Source organism: Hippocampus bargibanti, linkage group LG07 (genome assembly GCF_051943395.1).
Source record: "Hippocampus bargibanti isolate YZ-2025 linkage group LG07, ASM5194339v1, whole genome shotgun sequence".
In the NCBI taxonomy this organism is placed as follows: Eukaryota; Metazoa; Chordata; class Actinopteri; order Syngnathiformes; family Syngnathidae; genus Hippocampus; species Hippocampus bargibanti.
The window spans coordinates 9,744,841-9,767,589 of NC_142740.1; the positions used below are offsets into that span (position 1 = coordinate 9,744,841).

The window sequence follows — 22,749 nt, forward strand, 5'->3', positions numbered from 1 at the left end:
CATGTGCCATCCTTGCACCTGTTGCAGTTCTTTGCAATATATGGAACATGAGCTATTGGATTGGATTGGATTTGCCTTTATTAGTCTCACAGTGTCAAACCGAATACTGTATCATCAGCGGGAAAAGAACCTCAATGTCTTTTAGCTGTGGTTCAGCTGAACAATCGATTGAGCCTCACTGTGCCACAACACCAGATTTTTCTTGTTGCCAAATGTTGGAGTAAGGGGATAGATGTAAACCAATTATCAAAATACAATCGATGATTGTTTCCTGGTTGGATGTTTTGAGCCAAATGGAGCACAACATTTGAGGTCACTTTCAGATCGGGAACCTTGGAGTCACTGACTGGATCTATCATTCCTGTATATGGAATGCATACATGTAGCCATCATAACCTGCCAGCACAAACAACTTGAACCCCCAGTTCATTGGTTTATTTGGTAGATACTGCTTGAGTGTAAATCTACCTTCATAGAGTACAATTTGTTCATCAATTGACAAACGCTGTGACTTGGGTAATTCTTGAAACTTTTATCATTGGCCTTACTTCGTGCAAGGGATCATAATTTGGGCTTCCCAGAGTTCCTTGTTTTGTGTTGTCTGCTATATGCAAGTTCCTTTTTATAATTTTGAAGCGATCCCTTGACATACAGTACATTCTGCAGCATAATCAGTTAGTGGAGATAGCTTTCAAGCCCAAAGCATCCGAGTGTTTGGTCATTTTGAGATTGAGAAACAATATATCAATCCCAGCCACTTCTCAAGCTCTTCTTTGGCGAGACACAGGGGCTTATTGATGTTATTTTGCATTGCATAGAATTTCAACTGTTCAACAATAATAGCCATCATTTTTTCATCGAAAATCCTTTGAAAATATTTGAATAGTGATAGAAGTTCATCAATGCAACAGTCACGACTGTGTCCGATGCCAAAATGTCTTCATCAACATGGTCATCTATTTCATTCTCATCAGGATCTGGAAAGATATACAGTACATGGGTATTTTAGAAAAAACATATGGGCACAGCAACATTCAAAAAAGCAAAAACTATCCCAAACTAACCATTTGATCTCAATGCTCTGATCTTACCGTGAAATGGGCATCTCTTTCCTTACATTACATCACAAACAGAATTTCAGTCCTTTCAGATGCTTTATCTTCAAGTCAAAGTACTGTATTTGAGAATGTGAAATGCACATACGGTAGTGGGGACTATTTTGTCCACTAGGTGGCAACAAAACCTTACATAACAAGTGGAAATGCAACCTATTACGTTCTTCAAAACAATCATTTCTACATTTTCTGATTACAAATTCTTTCTCTCAGATGATTTTACTTGACATGCCAATCTAATGTCCTCAAGGCCTTCAGAAGTAATTTTGCTGTCTTTGATTTGCTCCAAATAAAATATAGACTTTTAGCTTTTCCTGTATTTTTTTCACAGAAACTTGTAAGTGTTGTACCTGCTCCTACCATGTTTCACGGTCTTTTGGAAATAAGAAGTGTTAAATTTGTACCAGACATTATGATGAAAATGTTTTAAGTTTTCTAATTTCTGTTTAGGATATAACAAAAAACATATGGACCTCCGTTTCAATAATTATATTGAGAATGCAAAGCTATGAGGTACAGCTATTAGTGTAAAACGCACCATTCACTTACAATTATTCGCATCGGGTACCCAGTCAGGATCAACAATATCATTATGAAACTAGCGTCGAATGTTCTACATTAGGAACACTACTTGTTTTTAATATTTCTTGGTAAATAAACAACCCCTCCAAGAGTCGTCACCTTATCGTGGTGGAGGGGTTTGTGTGTCCCAATGATCCTAGGAGCTAGGTTGTCTGGGGCTTCATGCCCCTGGTAGGGTCACCCATGGCAAACAGGTCCTGGGTGAGGGACCAGACAAAGTACGACTCAGAAGACCCCAGATGATGAAAAAGAGAAATGGATTTGGTTTTCCCTTGCCCGGACGCGGGTCACCGGGGCCTCTCTCTGGAGCCAGGCCTGGAGATGGGGCTCGTTGGCGAGCGCCTGGTGGCCGGGCCTACACCCATGGGGCCCGGTCGGGCTCAGCCCGAAGAGGAAACGTGGGTCCCCCTTCTCAAGGGCTCACCACCCATGGGAGGGGCCAGAGGGGTCGGGTGCAATGTGAGCTGGGCAGCAGCCAAAGGCGGGGACCCTGGCGGTCCGACCCTCGACTGCAGAAGCTAGCTCTGGGGACGTGGAATGTCACCTCTCTTACAGGGAAGGAGCCTGAGCTGGTGCACAAGGTTGAAAAGTTCCGACTAGACATAGTTGGGCTTGCCTCCACACACAGCCTGGGTTCCGGTACCAGCCCTCTCGAGAGGGGTTGGACTCTCTTCCACTCTGGAGTTGCCCACGGTGAGAGGCGTAGAGCAGGTGTCGGCATACTTATTGCCCCCCGACTCGCCGCCTGTACATTGGGATTCACCCCAGTAGACGAAAGGGTTGCTTCCCTCCGCCTTCAGGTGGGGGGACGGGTTCTGACTGTTGTCTGTGCATATGCACCAAACAGCAGTTCAGTGTACCCATCCTTTTTGGAGACCTTAGGGGGTGTGCTGGAGAGCGCTCCCCCTGGGGACTCCCTTGTTCTGCTGGGCAATTTCAATGCTCATGTGGGCAATGACAGTGGGACCTGGAAGGGCGTGATTGGGAGGAATGCCCCCCCCCGATCAGAACAGGAGTGGTGTCTTGTTATTAGACTTCTGTGCTCAGCACAGATTGTCTATAACAAACACTTTATTCAAACATAAGGGTATCCATATGTGCACGTGGCACCAGGACACCCTTGGTCGCAGTTCGATGATTGACTTTATAGTTGTATCATCGGATTTGCGGCCTCATGTTTTGGACACTCGAGTGAAGAGAGGGGCGGAGCTGTCAACTGATCACCACCTGGTGGTGAGTAGGCTCCGTTGGTGGGGGAAGATGCCAGTCCGACCTGGAAGACCCAAACGTGTTGTGAGGGTTTGTTGGGAACGTCTGGCAGAATCCCCTGTCAGAAGGAGTTTCAACTCCCACCTCCGGCAGAACTATACACATGTCCCGGGGGAGGTGGGGGACATTGAGTCCGAATGGACCATGTTCCGTACCTCCCTTGCTGAGGCGGCAAATCAGAGTTGCGGCCGTAAGGTGGTTGGTGCCTGTCGTGGCGGCGATCCCCGTACTCGCTGGTGGACACCAGTAGTAAGGGATGCCGTAAAGCTAAAGAAGGAGTCCTACCGGGCTTATATAGCCTGTGGGACTCCTGAGACAGCTGACACGTATCGACTAGCCAAGCGGAATGCAGCCTCGGTGGTCGCCGAGGCAAAACACGGCCATGGGAAGAGTTCGGTGAGGCCATGGAAGCTGACTTCCGGACCGCTTCGAGGAAATTCTGGTCCACCATCCGGCGTCTCAGGAGGGGAAAGCAGTGCACCACTAACACTGTGTACAGTGAGAGTGGGGCGCTGCTGACTTCGACTCGAGACGTCGTGAACCGGTGGGCAGAGTACTTCGAAGACCTCCTCAACTCCACCAACACGCCTTCCTTGGAGGAAGCAGTGTCTGGGGACTCCGAGGTGGGCCCTCTGATCCTTGTGACTGAAGTCACCGAGGTGGTTAAAAAGCTCCTCGGTGGCAAGGCCCCGGGGGTGGATGAGATCCGACCGGAGTTCCTAAAGACTCTGGATGTTGTGGGGCTGTCCTGGCTGACACGCCTCTGCAACATTGCGTGGTCATCGGGGAGAGTGCCTCTGGATTGGCAGACCGGGGCTTTTTAAAAAGGGGGACCGGAGGGTGTGTTCCAACTACAGAGGGATCACACTCCTCAGCCTCCCTGGAAAGGTCTATTCAGGGGTCCTAGAGGGGCGGGTCCGTCGGAAAGTCGAGCCTCAGATTGAGGAGGAACAGTGTGGTTTTCGTCCCGGCCGCGGAACAGTGGACCAGCTCTACACCCTTAGCAGGGTCCTCGAGGGAGCATGGGAATTCGCCCAACCACTCTACATGTGTTTTGTGGACTTGGAGAAAGCGTTTGACCGTGTCCCTCGAGTTCTGTGGAGGGTACTTCGGGAGTATGGGGTACAGGAGCGGCTGATACGGGTCGTTCGGTCCCTATATGACCGATGTCAGAGTCTGGTTCGCATTGCCGGCAGTAAGTCGGAATCGTTTCCAGTGAGGGTTGGGCTCCGCCAAGGCTGCCCTTTGTCACCGATTCTGTTCATAACCTTTATGGACAGAATTTCTAGGCGCAGCCGAAGCGTTGAAGGTTTCCGTTTTGGTGGCCTCAGTATAGCATCTCTGCTTTTTGCAGATGATGTTGTACTGTTGGGGCCTTCAAGTGGAGCTCTCCAACTCTCGCTTGAGCGTTTCGCAGCCGAATGTGAAGCGGCTGGGATGAGAATCAGCACCTCCAAATCTGAGACAATGGTTCTCAGTCGGAAAAGGGTGGAGTGCCCTCTCCGGGTCGGAGAGGAGATTTTGCCTCAAGTGGAGGAGTTTAAGTATCTGGGTGTCTTGTTCACGAGTGAGGGTGAAAGGGATCAAGAGGTCGACAGGCGGATCGGTGCGGCGTCTGCCGTGATGCGGACTTTGTACCGATCTGTCGTGGTGAAGAAGGAGCTGAGCCAAAAAGCAAAGCTCTCAATCTACCGGTCGATCTACGTCCCAACCCTCATCTATGGTCACGAGCTATGGGTTGTGTCTGAAAGAACGAGATCCCGGATGCAAGCGGCCGAAATGAGCTTTCTCCGTCGGGTGTCCGGGCTCTCCCTTAGAGATAAGGTGAGAAGCTCGGTCATCCGGGAGGGGCTCAAAGTCGAGCCGCTTCTCCACATCGAGAGGAGCCAGATGAGGTGTAAGGTGTTCCGGGCATGCCCCACTGGCAGGAGACCCCGGGGACGACCCAGAACACGCTGGAGAGACTATGTCTCCCAGCTGGCATGGGAATGCCTCGGGATCCGCCAGGACGAGCTGGAAGAAGTGGCTGGGGAGAGGGAAGTCCGGGCTTCCCTACTGAAGCTGCTGCCCCCGCGACCCGACCCCCGATAAGCGGCAGAAGATGGATGGATGGATGGTAAATAAACAAGTTAGCGTTAGCTTATGCATTTCAGTATCAAGGTAAACCTCTTCTGAATAGCTCATAAAATCATCACAACATATACTTACGTGATATTTGATCCGTGACGAGAAGTAGAAGGAGCTTTGAAAATGGAGGAACGCACGTTGTGTTGAGCAAGAAGGAGATGATGTCACTGACACTCTTAAAGGCATAGCTGCACATAACCTGTTTTAAAGGGACATGTAACTTGTGCTGCATCAGTTCCAATCGAAACTTGAACTGCTACCTTTAATTTTTTCGATCTATAAGCACTTATCTTTAGTGTACCAAATATGACCCCATCGTCTGTAAAGGGTTAAAGAGATAGGCAGACGACAGTGAGAGTATCAACTTTGATAGTTCAAAGGCAGAGTGTAGACTGCAAGGTTAAAATATCCCATCAATCAGGCACCACAAACAACCCGCACAAGCCATCTCTCCCCTTAATGCAAAAAGCTATCAACCCAGCTAAACATAACACAATTGATGAGGAACTGTATACAATTATCACAGAGAAAGAACCTACAAGGGATCATTCCTCAAGATGGTGAAAGGTTACGTTCCTCATAAAGTGTTTAACACAGATGGAACCGGCCACTCCATTCCATCAAGCCATCAATGACCATCACAAAGGTAAATAAAACGACTTTATTATACACTCCAGTTTATTTCTTAATTATAATTATAATAGCACATTTATTGTACATAAAATAAGGTATATTTTGTGTAGTTTTAAGGCTTAGAAAATTAGAAAGTAGAAAATTATGTTTTATCGGGACCAGGGAACGGATTATTCTTAATTTTATGGTTTCCTATGGGAAATTAATTTTTTTTCACACTTTTCACCTTACACACTGTCTGGGAACCAATTAAGTTCGTAAGCCAATGTATCACTGTATTTAAGACTATTTTACCTTCTTGCTTGGTGTTTTAAGACTTGTCCTAGTGGTAGACTGCTTTTTCTTTGAACGGGGCATGAGAGACTGAGCGATACTCCGTCGACCTTTCTTTACTTGTACACTTTCATCACCATGAATCATTTCATCATCGTCACTGCTACTTAACAGTGCCTTATTGGATGGAACAAACTCTTCGTCTTCTGTGTCTGAGTCCTGGTTTTGCTGTTCTTCCAGAAGATTTCTGATGACATAGACACAAAGTTGAATATTTAAAAATTGTCTGTTACAAATCAGAACGGTGTTCATTTTTGCACTTACAGCTGTTTTTTGATCCGAGAGGACACAAGTTGAGCGGACTTCCTTTTTGAGGTTCTTGGTTTTGAGGCAGGTAGCAGGACTGGAGAACGCTCACTGTCCACTTCAGCCCTCATGAAATCCACCAAGAAAAGAAACCGATTTAAAAAACAAACACACGCACGCGCACACATTATTTTATATGAATCGACTGAGATTTTTAATGACATTGTTTGAGGGGCGAAATATGCAGTTATGTAGAAAAACCACTTATAAATAGATGTTCTCTACTTATCACAGTTAATGAGGACCTGGACCCTCCTGCAAAACCGAAAAACAAATATATCCAAATATGATAGAACTGCTGACTCACAAGGATGAAACGGCTCCAGTTTGAGATTCACTGTCCATGTCAGAGACAGACAGTTTGTCCATGATAACAAGCGAGGGCTTCAGCGAGATAGAATATGAGCTGGCTGTTTTTTTATGCATCTTCCCACATGGGGTTAGGTTGTAGGTTGGATGCAGCAATTGAGGTGGTGATGTCGATAACTTGCGAGCCAACTCTGCCTCTGACTCAAACTCTTCATCGAGTAGCTGACTTAAGATATCCTTGAAAGGCAGTGACTCCTTCTCCGGACCTGAGGTTAGTAGAATAATGGGATAAGATCATCAAATGTGTGAAAATTTTATGCTCCAAACGTTTAATTATACACACCGTGTACATTATATTGCATTGTAGGGCGATGAATCAAATTGCTGCTAAAGTCTTCATCCCCTACAATTCTGCTTTTTTTCCCTCACGAATACTATTGCAAAAATGAGGTAAGGAAATTTCAGCAATATACAATAGTTGCGAGGTAGCAAATACCTGGGGTCTTCTGTTTTCAGCAAGTGGAGAATCCCAGTCTTCTCCACTGATATATGGGGACCATATCTTTAGCAATCCTTGTGTGAATTACTCCACAGTAAGCTAAGCTTTCATGGGAGTTTCTTAGTTGGGGTGCTGTTGCTTTCGAGACGTTTGACATTTCATCCACCTGACTGGACTTAATTGTTTTGCTTATTTTGTTATTATTGATACACACACATATATATATATATATATATACACACACACACATATATATGTACACACATATATATGTACACACATATATATATACACACATTATATATATATATATATATATATATATATATATACATACATACATACATACATATATATATATATATATATATATATATATATATATATATATATATATATATATATATATATATATATATATATATCATTACCAAACACGTATTCAGCACAAGCAGCAGAAATTGTTGCATTGACTGAAGCGTGTAAATGGGCGGAAGGAAAAACAGTGACGATTTTTACAGACAGTCAATATGCGTTTTCCACACTTCACTGCTTTGCAGCTCAGTGGAACCGCAGAGGAATGACTACATCGAACGGAAAATCTGTTGAACATGCAGATTTATTGAGAGGCTTATTGAAAGCTATCCTCCTTCCAAAAAGTGTAGCTGTATGTAAATGTGCAGCGCACACGAGGGCTCAAGACAGAAATAGCAAAAAAGTGTAGCTGTATGTAAATGTGCAGCGCACACGAGGGCTCAAGACAGAAATAGCACAGGTAACGCCAGAGCAGATGCAGCCGCCAAGAAGGCTGCTCAGACTACTTTCAATTTGGTAAATCAAGAAATGCGTGAATTAGTGCCCACACAAGTTTTGAAAGACATGCAGGCGTTAGCCACAAAATCCGAAAAAGATTTGTGGCTTGCCGATGGTGCTAAGCTAGTTGATGAGCTGTATAAAATAGACAACAAACCATGTTTACCGAGAAACATGTTCCCTATGGTGGCTCGATTGAGCCATGGTAGGTCACATGTATCAACAGGGGGCATGGTTTTTAGAGCAGGGAAAGTATTTAGCAGCACCATTTAAGCAGAGGTTTCAACTCGTATGCAAAAAACTTTTGTCGGAGTTGTTTGATTTGCTGTAAACACAATCCACAAGGTAACGTGCGACCAAAAAGAGGAACATTTCCACAGGGGTCACACCCCTTTGAAGTGGTCCACATGGATTTCATTGAACTAAGCACAAGTAATTCTTATAAATACTGTTTGGTGTTAATTGATTCATTCACCAAATGGGTGGAAATTGTGCCTTCAAAGAAATCCGATGCATTATCCATTGCAAAAGCATTATGCAAACATTATTCCAGAACATGGCATACCAAGAATATTTTGGAGTGATAATGGGCCACATTTTGTTAATGACGTAATAAACAAAATTTCTGAACATTTAGGTATTAAATTAAAGAACCACTGTGCATATCATCCACAGAGTGCAGGATTAGTTGAAAGAACGAATGGTACGATAAAAAAATCGACTTAGAAAAACTATGGAGGCAACAGGCAAACCATGGCCTGAATGTCTGTTTTTGGTTAAATTATATATGAGAATAACACCCACTAATAACGGCTTAACGCCTTTTGAGATCTTGCATGGCAGACCTTTCATCCTCCCATTATGGGAAGGTGTGCCCTGGCAAGAAAATGAATCAGATCCAGGCGCTTTGTTGGCAAAATGGTTGTGTGAAATGTTTACAACAAAAGAGGTCCAGTCAGCATGTGTACTGCCGCAGTCCTCTTTGTTCCCTCCACAGGAACAGAGGCTGCTGCGCCCCGGAGACGCGGTGCTGATCAAGGCGATCAAGAGGAAGTCCTGGTCTGCACCAAAGTGGGAGGGGCCATTCACCGTGCTGATAGCAACGCCAACTGCCATCAAGATCGCCGAGAGATCTACCTGGGTGCATCAAAGCCATTGCAAAATCGTTCACCAACCAGAGCCGGAGCGGGTGGAAGAGAGACAGAGCCAAACTACTCAATAGCCATGGGTTTGGTCCACATCATCTTGCTGTATGAATTAGTGGAGGCAATCCAGATGACACACGTAAAGCCTCCCATTCCATCAGCCTGCGAAACTCCACCCTTATATCCAATGACGGCAGAAAAGTGCCCAAGCATGGAACATCCTGTAGCCTGCTTTCCACTAGAAGCTGCAGGAATTGTGTCATTTCCCCTTAGCGTCCTCATGAACGAAGCACGACAAGATGGAAGCAATTATCCTCAAGAGTTTTGGTACGCTCGTATCAAGTCCGGGAAGGCTTGGACCACTGGTTGGGATTCTGTTGTGGTCCGTTCTAAGCCTAACACAGAATGGGTTCGAAATAGCTGTGCCCAAGAAGCAAAACGAATCGTCGTCAAAATAGCTCGAGGGAACTGGTTAGGAACAGGAACTGGAATTGGTACAATGACTGATATCCAACTTGCTATCATAACTCATGATGTTGCAGGATGCATGGACTTGAGACTCTGTCCTGATTCTCGTGAACATCACACTGGTTTTCCCGTAACTATATGCATCATGTAATCTTTGACATCACCAGTCGTGACATCGCCGTTCCAAAATAAACCGCACATCAGACTGACAGCCTATGTTGAAATACCTGCCAAAATTCAGGTGTCATGGGCGCATTATATCAACCGTTTGCTCTCCAGCTCCTCTCTGAGCCCTTGGTATTTCTCGATTTTCTCATGTTCCTTCTTTCTGATGTTTCCATCACATCACACTATACATACACATATATATATATATATAGTGAGACCTCAACTTACGAACGCCTTATAATACAAACTTTTCATCATACGAACGTCAAATTTATGAAAATTAAGCCTCATAATAAGCACTATTTTCATAATACACACCCACCACGGCCGGTCCATGAAGCACACGACCTTCGGATCTGGCGGAGTGATCTTCGGCGGAAGCACACGACCGAACAGCGCTCCAGCCGGCGCTACTTTCCACACCCCCTTTCATTGAATGTACACCTCGATCGCCTACTTGGAGTTTTTTGCTGATAATTTTATTATTATGGGACCGGAAAATAAACACAGGCTCGTGTTCAGCCTCAGTTCAAATGTGGTGCGTTACTATTGATTGTTTGTAGAATGTTTATGCACATTAGTAAACATATTATGTTATTTCATGCTTAGATTAGTAAACATATTATGTTATTCCATGTTTAGCTTAGTTTCTTTTTGTTTCATGAGAATAAAGTAGTTTTTCTGTTCACCATCTATCGTACTCGCTGGTATTTCATCACAAAACTTCGTTGAACACCGAACCAGATGTTAAACAGGAATTAGAACGCAACAACTATGAATAAATTGAAGAAACTACCAGCCGTACACCTCTACTCTGCTCTGTTAATTTGTCATCCGAGACTTGGGGTGCGTTCAGGTTCGAGAATAGCGCACGACTTCTTATGACTCTAGGCTGTTTGGAAAGCATTGTCTAACTGAATGAGCAGGGTCAAACACTTGTCAACGTTTCTGTGTTGCTACACTTGAACCCTACCCTGTCAAAATGCGATAGAAGTGATTGTGATTGGCTAAAGGGTAGAGCCATGTGTCATGGTAAGCCAATCAGAGCTAGTGTTTTCACACACACCGGAATAGCGTGTCAATAGTCACGCTAAATTGTCACATCCGAGTTGACACCTCGGGGGTCGCCGCCGCTCGCGACACTTTGAGAATTTGATTTGCCTTCAAGAGGACAAGCAGAAGCAGGCCAGTCAACAGTTGAGGCTTTTATTGAACAGTTCCATCCAGAAAAGGCTATGAGAATCATCAACATGATGAATGATAATGTGATGCCTCAGTTTCGTAAGACCTTACAAGTTAGAAAGCAACAGGTGTCAATTAAGAGCCATCAATGACCATCACAAATGTAAATAAAGTGACTATATTATACAGTGCAGTGTATAATACAATAGCACATTTATTACACATAGGATAAGGTAGGTTGTGTGTAGTTTTAAGGCTTATTCAGTTGAAAAGTATATTTTATGGCAACCCGGGAACAGACACACACGCACACCCCTAACCCGCACATGCACACACGCCCAAGTTGAGGTCTCACTGTATATATATATATATATATATATATATATATATATATATATATATATATATATATATATATATACAGTAAAGTCTCGTTATATCGATACTATTTCTATGCACGCACGGAGAAAATTACATGCAAACAGGGTCGGATATATCGATAGTCCCGGTTATATCGATATTTTTTCGGACTCCCTTGAATATCGATGTAACGAGGCTTTACTGTATATATATGCATGTATACTAACCCGCACACACAATATATATATATATATATATATATATATATATATATATATATATATATATATATATATATATATATATATATCAGCGGCTGGATAGCTCAGTTGATAAGGCATCAGTTTGGCATATGGGAGACGAGGGTTCGTATCCCACTTGTGGCAGAGAAAATGAGCACAAAAACATCATCCAGTGTGGGTCCTTGGGCAAGACCCTTCGCTAATGCCTACCTCATAAAAATGATGAGAGACAATAAATTGAATGACATGCCGGCTGAGACGTCGCCCGGCCAAACAAGGTCTGCGTCAGGTGCTGGGGAACCCTGATGAAAAATGGGCTACTGGAACAAAGCGGAGATGGACGAGATGCGATAACATGGCTCTGTTGGAATGCTACTACTCAAGCAAAACACAAACTGCCAAACAAAGGCTCCAGGCCTTGTCCAGTCGCCTAAAGAGGTACATGAAAGAGAATGAGGCCAGAAGAATAAACAGGCTGTTCGCAACACAACCTGCCAAAGTGTATGCTCAGTGGCAGGGTTCTAACAGCAGAGCAGACCCTCCAAGGCTGGAAACTGAAAGATACTGGAAAGGCATATCGGAGAAGGAGGTCGCACATAACAGCAGCGCACAATGGCTGGTGACTCTGAAAGAGGAGCACAGCAACCTCCCTGAACAGAACCCAGTTACCATCACAGTCAGTGGCTAGAGTGGGCTGGCCTAAAGGACAGCACAGAGGCACTCATACCACACCAGACAAGACCCAAGGTGTAGGTTGTGCAAAGAGGCACCTGAGACAATCCAACACATAACTGCAGGGTGTAAGATGCTGGCAGGGAAAGCCTACATGGAGCGCCATAACCAGGTGGCTGGCAAAGTCTACCGAAACATCTGTGCGGAGTATGGACTGGAAACCCCAAGGTCAAAATGGGAAACACCTCCCAAGGTGGTGGAGAATGACCGAGCAAAGATCCTTCCAGATACAGACCGACAAGATGGTAATGGCCAACCAAACAGATATCGTGGTCATAGATAAAGGGGAAAAGAAAGCCGTTGTCATGGATGTAGCGGTCCCGAGTGATGGAAACATCAGAAAGAAGGATCATGAGAAAATCGAGAAATACCAAGGGCTCAGAGAGGAGCTGGAGAAAGCCTGGAAGGTAAAGGTGACAGTCGTGTCTGTGGTGGTCGGAGCACTCGGGGCAGTGACCCCCAAACTCGAGTGGTTGCAACAGATGCCGGGAACAACATCGAATATCTCGGTCCAGAAAAGCGCAGTGCTGGGAACAGCACGGATACCGCGCAGAACCCTCAAGCTTCCTGGCCTCTGGTAGAGGACCCGAGTTAAAAAAATGGGGGACAGACACCACCCAAGGTGGGTGAGATGCGGATGTTTTATATATATATATATATATATATATATATATATATATATATATATACAGTAAAGTCTCGTTATATCGATATCGGATATATCGATAGTCCCGGTTATATCGATACTATTTCTATGCACGCACTGAGAAAATTACATGCAAACAGGGTCGGATATATCGATAGTCCCGGTTATATCGATATTTTTTCGGACTCCCTTGAATATCGATATAACGAGACTTTACTGTATGTATATATATATATATATTTATAAACAAATCGAATGTAATGTTCCACATTACTAAAGAGCACACTACTCACTGTGGAGGTCCAACCGTTTGCGGACTCCTGGTGTCCTGGCTGACACATTCTCTCTCTTGTTGCCAAGACATTTGGAACCAAACAGTTCGATGGTTGAGTCCAGTGACTCTGCTTCCAGACCACCATCCTTTCCAGACCTAACAGTAGTTTTGGTATTTCTGTGATCTGCTGAGTCTGCCTGTTGTATCACAGTGGGTTCAGGTGTTGGCAAGGCTCGTTGTTTCACTCTTTGAGAACCAGGAGTGCCCAAAGGCAGTGAGCTTGGCGATGAATAGGTGTGGTAAGGTTTGGGACAGGAAAGAAGGGTGGAGGGTGACAGAATAGCTGAGTCGAGCATCTTGAAAGTTTTAGTGTCCCAGGACAACTTAACAAAGAGTGTGTCTTTAGCACTGGATTCTGGGAATGCAGTTGAACCATCAAGTAGCGTCACCTATGAGTGAAAAAAAAAAACAATAAAGACAATTTCATTAATTCATACATCAGCCTAGTGACATTATAGTGAATTAGTTTTTCCCCCATTCATTTTTCAACAAATGTTATTCTTGATGTTGCATAGTGCACACATGAATCGTCAACTTTATTTCTGCGTTCAGCCGGGATGCATTTGAGAAATTTAAATAATTACATCTGAAAAGGGGGCCAAATTCTAAAATTGATGGGGTCCGATTTAACCAGATTGCCAAATTATACAAACTTGATTGAAATCAACCAAAATACATTCATTGGAGCATGATATTTATAAATTGCAAATGAAAAAACCATTATTGGACTAAAATCTATATTTCTAATCTATCAACAATTTTAATCAAAGAATGTATTCATACAAAATATAAACAATTTCTATTTTCTTTAGTTAGTACACAATCAATCCAGTATTATTTTGATATTCTACAGTATTACAAAGACAAAGAGAACAGACTTAGCACAATATTTCTTATTAGTGTCTACTGAAACAAATTATTTGCTTTGAAGATTTCCAATGTGCCTCAACAGCTCTGAAATCATTACATTATCCACTAAATTTGAATAATTAACAGCAGTTTGCTGCAACGAATTGCCACTACGCTCCGCAGACTTCAATTGTTTCTTCAAAAACGAGAATGTTTGTTTGCTGCCGGTTTTTAATGTCTTTTAGAGTTTTACTCCTGTTCTCACACTCCATACTGCAACCATCCGCCATGTTCGATGTGAACACGGCAATGCACCACGGGTAAATTAATATTCGATTATTTCGGCAGTCTTCGGCGGGTCGCGGAAAAGCCCAACATATACTCTGCCGCAACGTTGGAATGCACCAAAACAAATGCAGGGTGATTATGGCTAGATATCGGTAAGGCAAGATGGCAGACGACAAAAGTTAAAATCTCTGAAGGAAAATGAATAGCTTTCAATTGCCGTTTAACCTAATTTGTTTCTTTAGCTATTTTAACAGAAGTATGCCATATGTGGCGGAAATCATGTAGCAATATGCACTAATCGTAACAGACTTGCGCCGTTGCTGGCGCAGTGGAGTTCCAAAGTTGCCGCAGTGGCTGTCAAAATGCGTTGGTGGCAGACATCTATATTGTTGTATTATTGCTAATCATTGGTAGAATGCAGCAAACAGTTAGAGGTTTTTATATTCGTAAAAAAATATGTGCAAGATCAGCATCAGCCCCAGGGCCAAATCGAGTTCCGTACAAGCTCTACAACAGGCCTGGCCAAGCCGCGGCTCCTGAGCCGCATGCGGCTCTTTGGCTGATTTCAGGCGGGTCTTAAGGGGTGTCCACATGACAAACGTAAAAAATGTTTGGCGCTGGCGCTGCCATTCAATCCCTATGTACCGTACTTTTAAGTGCACCTGGTAGTCGTGAAGACTTTTAAGTGCACCTTATAGTCGTGAATATACGGTATCAAGCTGACCATGTGACGTCAACACGCATGAACGTGGGATGAAAATCAATCATTTATGTCATAAACCAGGGGTGGCCAACCAGTCAGACTTGACATAAATTATTTACCACGTAAACAATTTGTGTCACGTTCGCTCTCAAAATGGCAGGGAAAAAATGCACAGCTAAACGAAAATATGAAGACAAACACAGGACGTTTTTAACAGACTGGGAGACTTTATATTTTTTTGTTGAGCGTAAAGGCAAGCCATTCTGCCTTGTCAGGCGTCATTAGCGCATTTCAAAGCATCAAATCTTCAGCGCCACTTCAGCTCACTCCATGTGAACATCGACGAGGAATTTCCCAAAGGGACTGAACTTCGCAAGCACAAGCCATACAACAAAGGGGAGTTTATTAAGAAATGCCTCAGTGACGCTGTTGAAATCTTGTCTCCTGAAAACGACAAACTAAAATGAATGGTAGCAGATGTTTAACTGTCCCACCATACTGTTGAACGCAGAATATCAGACATTACCACGGCTATTGAATCACAGCTGCACTCAGACCTTCAAGCGTGTGAGTATTTTAGTGTCGCATTGGATGAAAGTTGTGACATACAATGCAAGCATCAGTTGGCAATATTTGCACGGTCTGTGAAAAAGGATTGTGTCAACAAAGATCCTTGCTATTGTGCCAATAAAAGACAACCCGTGGCATAGATGTGAAAGAAACAATGATGGCTTCACAGATGAAGCTGATCGATCTTTGTGAGGAAGACCAACTGAAACCTACTTTAAGGGAAGGGACCTTTGGGTTCTGGAAAAGTGTGCCAATGGAAAAATACCCCAATGTCAAACCGGCGGCGCTTAAAATACTGTCAATGTTTGGGTCAACATATGTCTGCAAGTCTGTGTTTTCTACCCTGAAACATGTGAAATCAAAGCATCGATCCGTTCTGACTGACACTCATGTAAAAGAATTGCTTTAAGTGGCAACAACAGAATGCAAGCCAGATTTAATGAGGATGATTCAAGACAAGGAATGCCAGAAGTCCCACTAAGCAACAATTTCTGATATATAATTTGTATTTAAAATGTGATATTTAGAAATAAATCTGGCTGAGCAGAGGTCTGCGTGTGTGAGGGATGGGGCGAAGGGTGTTTATGTGTGCCCATGTTTATGATGTGGCTCTTTGCAGTAACATAGTAAAAAATGTGGCTCTTAGTCTCCGACTGGTTGGCTATCTTTGGAGGCTCATAAGGATAGTGTGGCAGAAAGGGATAATACCAAAGGCACGGTGAAGGGCCGGAGGCGTACTAAATACCAAGGAGGAGGATGCGACAGACATCAGTCAATTCTGGCCAATTAGCCTTCTCAACGTTGAGGGGAAAATCTTTTTTAGTGTACGCCGATATAATACGTGCGTACATCTAGACTGAACGGAATTAGATTAGAAATAAGGAGTTGATGGGTTAAACCTGAGGGTTGAGGATATTGATTGGATTAAGAAAAGAAGAATTTACACGGCGTTTGTTAACAAAATACTCTAATCAATGTGTGAGGGGCTCCTCATGCAGTCATAAATCACAAGAAGGGGAGGATGACAAACATTCAAGCGCGACAAGCTGTTCACCAAAAAGTTGACCAAATTGAAAAAGAAGATCAAAATGTTTTAAGAGGTGACAAGATATGTTCAACAGATATTAAACATACAAGTATTCAGATGAGAAAACTAAGATGCCGTAGTTATTTCCTTCACATTAAATCAGGAAGTTGTCTTTTATGGCAAAAGAGCAAGATCTGGTTTTCTCTGTGAGTGGTTCCTTATCAGGGCGACCTGTCACTCTGTTCAAAATTTACAATGCAGGTGTCGAGAGTAGAAGACTCACCATTCATTGTGGGGTGAAAGTGAAACAAATAGTGTGCATTCCCATGCAGTATGTTAGTTTGAAACTATCTGACTGAGCTAAGACACTGATGAAGGAAACAATTAAAGCTTGATTAATTTGAGTAAATTAATACAACATAAACGTGATAAAAGCATGATCATTTGTACTGTAACAGATGGAACTGGCTCGGCGATTGATAAAAAGAAAGAAAAAAGTAAGGAAGAATTAATAATGATACCAATTATATTTTTGAACTGGTAACTGCTATGCGACTGTGGGATCAGATTCAGCCTTTATAAACTTGATTCAATTATTGAAATTATTGAAATTATGGAAATAGTCAATGTGTGGCCACCGTACTTGATCTGTAAAGTGCAAAGTGATGTTTGAGAAATGCCAACTCAATTCTATCTCTCCTCCACCTCAAATGGCGCTACCTGACAAATTCATTTTTGAATGTTATTTTATGTGCAGCGATCCCGAATCAAGGCCGAGAAGTTGACTGTGGGAATGTCCAGGCTACAAATCGACTTGTCACATTTTTGAGAAGACAAGATAGAAACGTCTTTGGTTGCGCCGCACACATTCAGGGAATTTGCGGGAAGCTATGCTCCTCTAATTAAGAAAAAAACTAACAAACAAAAAATCTGACCGAATGTAAATTAATGTGTCCAGGTTCCAGCACGGCTGGCCCATCCCTCTAGCTCCACTTCGAAATTATGGCCGGCTGGCCGCAAAGGCTTGACCAAGGCGGCATGGCTGTGGGGCGGTAGGATGAGTGCCTGAGGGCGTGTACGAGGAAATCTCTGAAATCAAGTTGGCTGTTCAAATTGTGGTGACGTGAAAGAAATGGACTCTGAATGCACAGCCACTTGCATCCACCCGTTCAGACAAGCTCCACGATGTCCTCAGCACTGTCAAGCCGCAAAGCCAAGACATCCCACCTGCTCCCTGGTATAGAAACTGAACTCCAAATGCTTGCTGCTGGCCTCACAGAAATGAACTTGAGAAAGCTGAAACACATTTGCTGCCACCTGTTCAGCGATCAAGCCACAAAGCCAAGAGACATCCCACCTGCTCCCTGGGATGGAAACTCAACTGAAAGTGCTTGCTGCTGGCATCACAGACCTGAACCTCAGAAAGCTGAAGCATGATTTGCTGCAGAAAAGGACTCTGAATGAACAATCTCTCACAATGCAACTCCACTGCAACCACTGAACTCCTGCAATAGTACTGGCTTTGATCCCTTGATTTCCTCCACATGACCCGACCGACCTCATGATAATCACCCCACTTCACAATGCCTTTGATACATTCGAAAACGAGATTGATCCCTATTCTAATTTCCAAAGGTGTGTGGAGGATGTGGCAGCTGCGTGGACCTATCAGGAAGCTCATTGGTTGGTAATGTTAATTGTTAGAAATGCCTCGTGAGCTGTGTCTCAATAGTTTGAAAAGCTGTTTTTCGCAAACGTTTTGGGAAAAAATTGTTAGTTTTGAATCCATTTTTCCAGAAGTGAAATTTTGACTGACAATTTCAGACATTATACGTTTATACGTGGACATTTCCCATTCACTTATCTTGGTGTGAAGATGGGATTTTTCTCGCTGCATGATAGGAGATTTTGTTGCTTGGAAGCCACTCTGTGGCCAATTTGACCTTTCTTTATTTTACGATCCCAAACGGAAAGAAAAATTCCAATTTGCATGGTTTTTGGGGGTTAACACGATACCCTCATGCAAACTGACTAATTGGAGGTGCTTGATTTTGGTAGTTTTGTTAAAATGCCTCAACTTCTGCTCTTTTTCAGAAAGGAGTGGGGGGAGAGATCGACAACATTTTGACCGACACCAGCATGCAATTGAACCCAATCGAACAAATATATCTAGCATGCGTCAGATGTGCGGCAGCATTCGGCAAATGGTTTCAAAAAGGAAAAAAGGCCACATTGTTTTTGTTAGAATGATCCCGATTGTCACAGTGGCTACTTTGTTTGAAAATTTTTACAATATCAGCGAAGTGAACAGGAAATAAGAATAAAAAGAAAATATGGTTTATATGCCACACCAAGTGACTTGTAGATTAATGATGATAATATTAATAAATGTAATTTGAAAGCGCTTTTTATTGCACTCATAGATGCTTCACAAGAGCTAAAAATGCTAAATTAAATGTACGCCTGAAGACAAGCATACTTAATTGATTCCAAAATCGATCTAAAAGGAAGCATGAGTAACGAGATTAAAACATGAAAAAAAGCATGATGGAACAATTTAGTTTTTGAGGTTGCGTCCCATGGGCGGGGGCGGCTATCTATCTGAAGGCTGGATGCCCCCCAGTTCTGAGTCTGGCTGCGGGGATGTCAAGAAGATTTGTGTTAGAGGATTGGGGGCTGCGGGACAGAGTGTTTTGGTGGGGGTCAGGAAAGATCAGATGAGGCCTTGATTGTGGGAGTATTTATGGTGGTGTGTGCAGCAGTGTGTGGAAACAGAGCGGAGACTAGAAAACTTTTTTTAAGGTAGAAGAATGCGGTTTTGGTAATTTGGGTGTTGGGTGGAATGGTAGAAAGAGAGGTGCTCATCAATATGAACTCTAAAGTTGCAACAGTTAGAGGGGGGATTGGGTGCAGTTGTCAATGATATTCAAGTAGGATGAACAGTTGTTGATGTTGTGTATGAATTGTTTCCTGATTAGAATATTAGGAGGAGACGGGTTAGCCTAAGAGATGGTAAGGGTTTTTGAAGGTGCTAGAGAAAGCAGTTGATGGGAGATCAACTCCTATGCTGATTCAGGCGATGTAGTTGGAGATTTTTAATGTTTAAGGGGAAAGATAGTTTTTGTTTGTTTTGTTTTTGTTTTTTCCACGTTAACCACCTTCTTGCAGACCGTTTGGGTGAATTCCTGAGTCGGGGGACTGCAGACGGAGTGGCCAGAGACGGAAGGTTTGTATCAACGGTTGGAGACTCCAGACGGGGGAAATGGGGTTCATCAGAAAACCACGGTAAGATCGAAATACAATACAGTGACTAGAATCTAGGAATTATATGGTGGTGACCTGGAGAGATATTTTAAATGGTTTGAGGCTGTGCCAATTGCGCTACTCAGGCTCAAGGGTCAGCGTAAATTCTGCCAGGGGTTCCACGCCTTTTGAGGTGGAACGTGGCCGAGAGCTCCCGGCTCCATGTAAATGCATGGACCCAGGCGCTCCTCAAAGAATGGTTCATTGAGGGACATACGCTCATTTTGTGTTCTCGTCCATTATTTTCAGGAGCAGACTGGACCATGATATACCAGGCGGCTACCACAGACGCGTCGAGGCTGGTGACGGAAGGGGCCACCAGATGACCAGAGGGACCAGTCACGCAGCCTATCTAGCGGTGTGGAGTCAAGCGATGTGGAACTCGTATCTCACGGCCTTTGGACGGAGGGACCGATCTGGATTTTCCCTGCATGCTAAGATCGGATTGCATGCTGACGTACATTTTATCCCAATATCGTTGTTCTTTTCCCCAGAAAAAAAGGGGTGGGGATGAAATGAGAGATGTTCCCAAATTTGTTTTTAATGAAAAAGAAAAATATGTTTTTTAGGTATATTGGTTATTATCTGGTGTCTTCAAATTAAGTTGAACTGTTTCCAAATGCCCACCGTGATTTTGAAACTGTCATCAATGAGCAATTTGTTGAACAGTAATTTAAAATGACGCTCCAGTCATATAATCAGACTAATTAAAATGCAACTTTGAAATATATGATTAAGAGGTGGTACTGGGGGGTATATATATACATACATGCTTCCCATTGATTGTTAGGCTATAGCGGGGAATGTCTTCTGTCTTGTATTTTACCTATATACATATATCCCAATAGTATAGACACATATATGCCATTATATTTACTATTTTGTTTTTTTCCACATTTTTTACACTCCACGATCACTGTCAAGATAATGTTTGCTATCACTTTTAAAAATGATTAAGAGGTGGGAATGATGGAGAATAATAATTTATCATGTTTAAAAGTGCCGTGCTTTGCTGACCAACTAAACAATGGGCCTACAGTCAAAGCGCAGATGGCCACAGTAAATCTGAGTGCAACAGACACGGCAAGGTGAACTGTCGTCTCCATCAAGATTCTAGAAGGTCCGGCCTTGCACAGAATTTAGGGCTTGAGATACTCCTTTTTCACCAAAGTTATTTACGGCTTAAACATCCTGCACAAGCGCCAGATTACAAACTTATCAGTTTTTGGAAAAGACAACCAATTAAAATGTCTTATGTTTTACTGCTTGCAGCTGTTGGTGCTCAGAACGCCCAGAGGCGTGGCATTATAATCAAGAAAACTATGTTTACTAATATATCACTGTAATTTACATATACTCTCTGCCAAAGCTTGGCAGAGGGGCGCAGAATTCAGACGTATGTCATCTGATGACTGCGTCTCCTGCCGGCAGTGGGGACAATCTTTCTGGTTCTGAGTCTCTGTCCACGGTGTCTGTCTGTCATATCTGTGACAGTGTGTTAGCAAGGAGACTTTCCACCTACCCGGAGAAGAACAAGTATGTTGATACATTTGTAGAGAAGGCTGGCATCCCTGGTTCTCTGGTTGCTTGGAGCACACCAGTATAATCTGGCACAAAATCCAAGCGGCAAAGGAAGACAAGAGAGATCTTCATGTCATCTTCGTCGACTTGGCCAATGCCTTTGGCTCAGTTCCCCATAACCTTCTCTGGGAATCCTTCAACTTCTTCCATGTTCCATTACCCATTATTACCTTGGTAAAAGCCTACTAAGACCTGCAACTGTACTTCACAACACCTGACTTCATAACATCATGGCAGCGTGTAGAAGTCGACATCATGGCAGGTTGTACGATTTCACCCCTAGCCTTCACAATGGCCATGGAGGTCATCATCAGGGCCTTACGTTGGATGGTGGGGGGTGAGCGAACCAGGAATGGGATCCACGTTCCACCTATCCGGGCATACATGGATGACATGACCACCTTGACCAGAATTGCAGCTTGCACCAGGCGGCTACTTGGAGAACTGGAGCAAAACATAAAATGGGCCCGGAAGAAATTAAGGCCGAACAAGACACACAGCACCTCAATAGTCAAGGGAGAGCTACCAAATGTGAAGTTCTGCATTGGTGACGACCCAATACCAACGGTGTCTGAGGAACCGGTCAAAAGCCTGGGCAGGTGGTACAATGCAAGCCTAAGAGACAAAGATCAAGTGCAGCAACTAAAGAAGGACATCACCAATAGTTTGGAAAACATCAACAAGACTCCACTGCCAGGGAAGGTCAAGCTCTGGTGTCTGTAGTTTGGACTTGTCCCTCGGGTAATGTGGCCACTCACAGTCTATGAGGTCCCACTCTCAACTGTGGAGAAGATGGAGCGAGCCATCACTAGATATGTGAAAAGATATCTTGGTGTTCCACGCTGTCTGTCCAACATTAGTCTCGATGGCAAAGGGGTCCTTGAGCTCCCAATCACAAGCCTCACCGAAGAGTACAAGTGCTCTAAAGTGAGACTTCAGATGATCCTTACATACTCCAGAGACTGGAAGATCAGTCAAGCTGCACCCCCCGATCAACTAGACGGAAATGGACGCCATCCATCGCAGTGCAGCAGGCCACAGCAGCCCTAAGGCACAGCGACATTGTGGGGCACGTCCATCTAGGAACAGGGGGCTTTAGCCTTACAAACAAACCATCTTGGCGTAAGGCCTCAATATCGGAAAGAAGGAAAATGGTAATGGAAGA

At 43.6% G+C, this 22,749-nt stretch overlaps 1 protein-coding gene and 1 long non-coding RNA gene across 7 annotated transcripts in view; one reads left to right on the plus strand and one right to left on the minus strand.

Annotated features, from left to right (window-relative positions):
* The window catches only part of orc1 (origin recognition complex, subunit 1), a 55,863-nt gene that overhangs the window by 22,839 nt on the left and 10,275 nt on the right, over positions 1-22,749 (minus strand). For all 6 annotated transcript variants that reach the window (XM_089001756.1, XM_089001758.1, XM_089001753.1 and 3 more), the window contains exons 5-8: positions 13,223-13,652; positions 6,673-6,940; positions 6,324-6,431; positions 6,021-6,246 (exon numbers count right to left, since the gene is read on the minus strand). In XM_089001756.1, the coding sequence (XP_088857882.1) occupies positions 6,021-6,246; positions 6,324-6,431; positions 6,673-6,940; positions 13,223-13,652 (1,032 nt within the window). The remainder of the gene's footprint in view (positions 1-6,020; positions 6,247-6,323; positions 6,432-6,672; positions 6,941-13,222; positions 13,653-22,749) is intronic.
* Positions 15,249-21,358, plus strand: LOC148895377 (uncharacterized). The gene is made up of 3 exons (XR_016115645.1): positions 15,249-15,670; positions 17,458-19,985; positions 20,253-21,358. It is a non-coding gene; the product is annotated as an uncharacterized LOC148895377 (long non-coding RNA).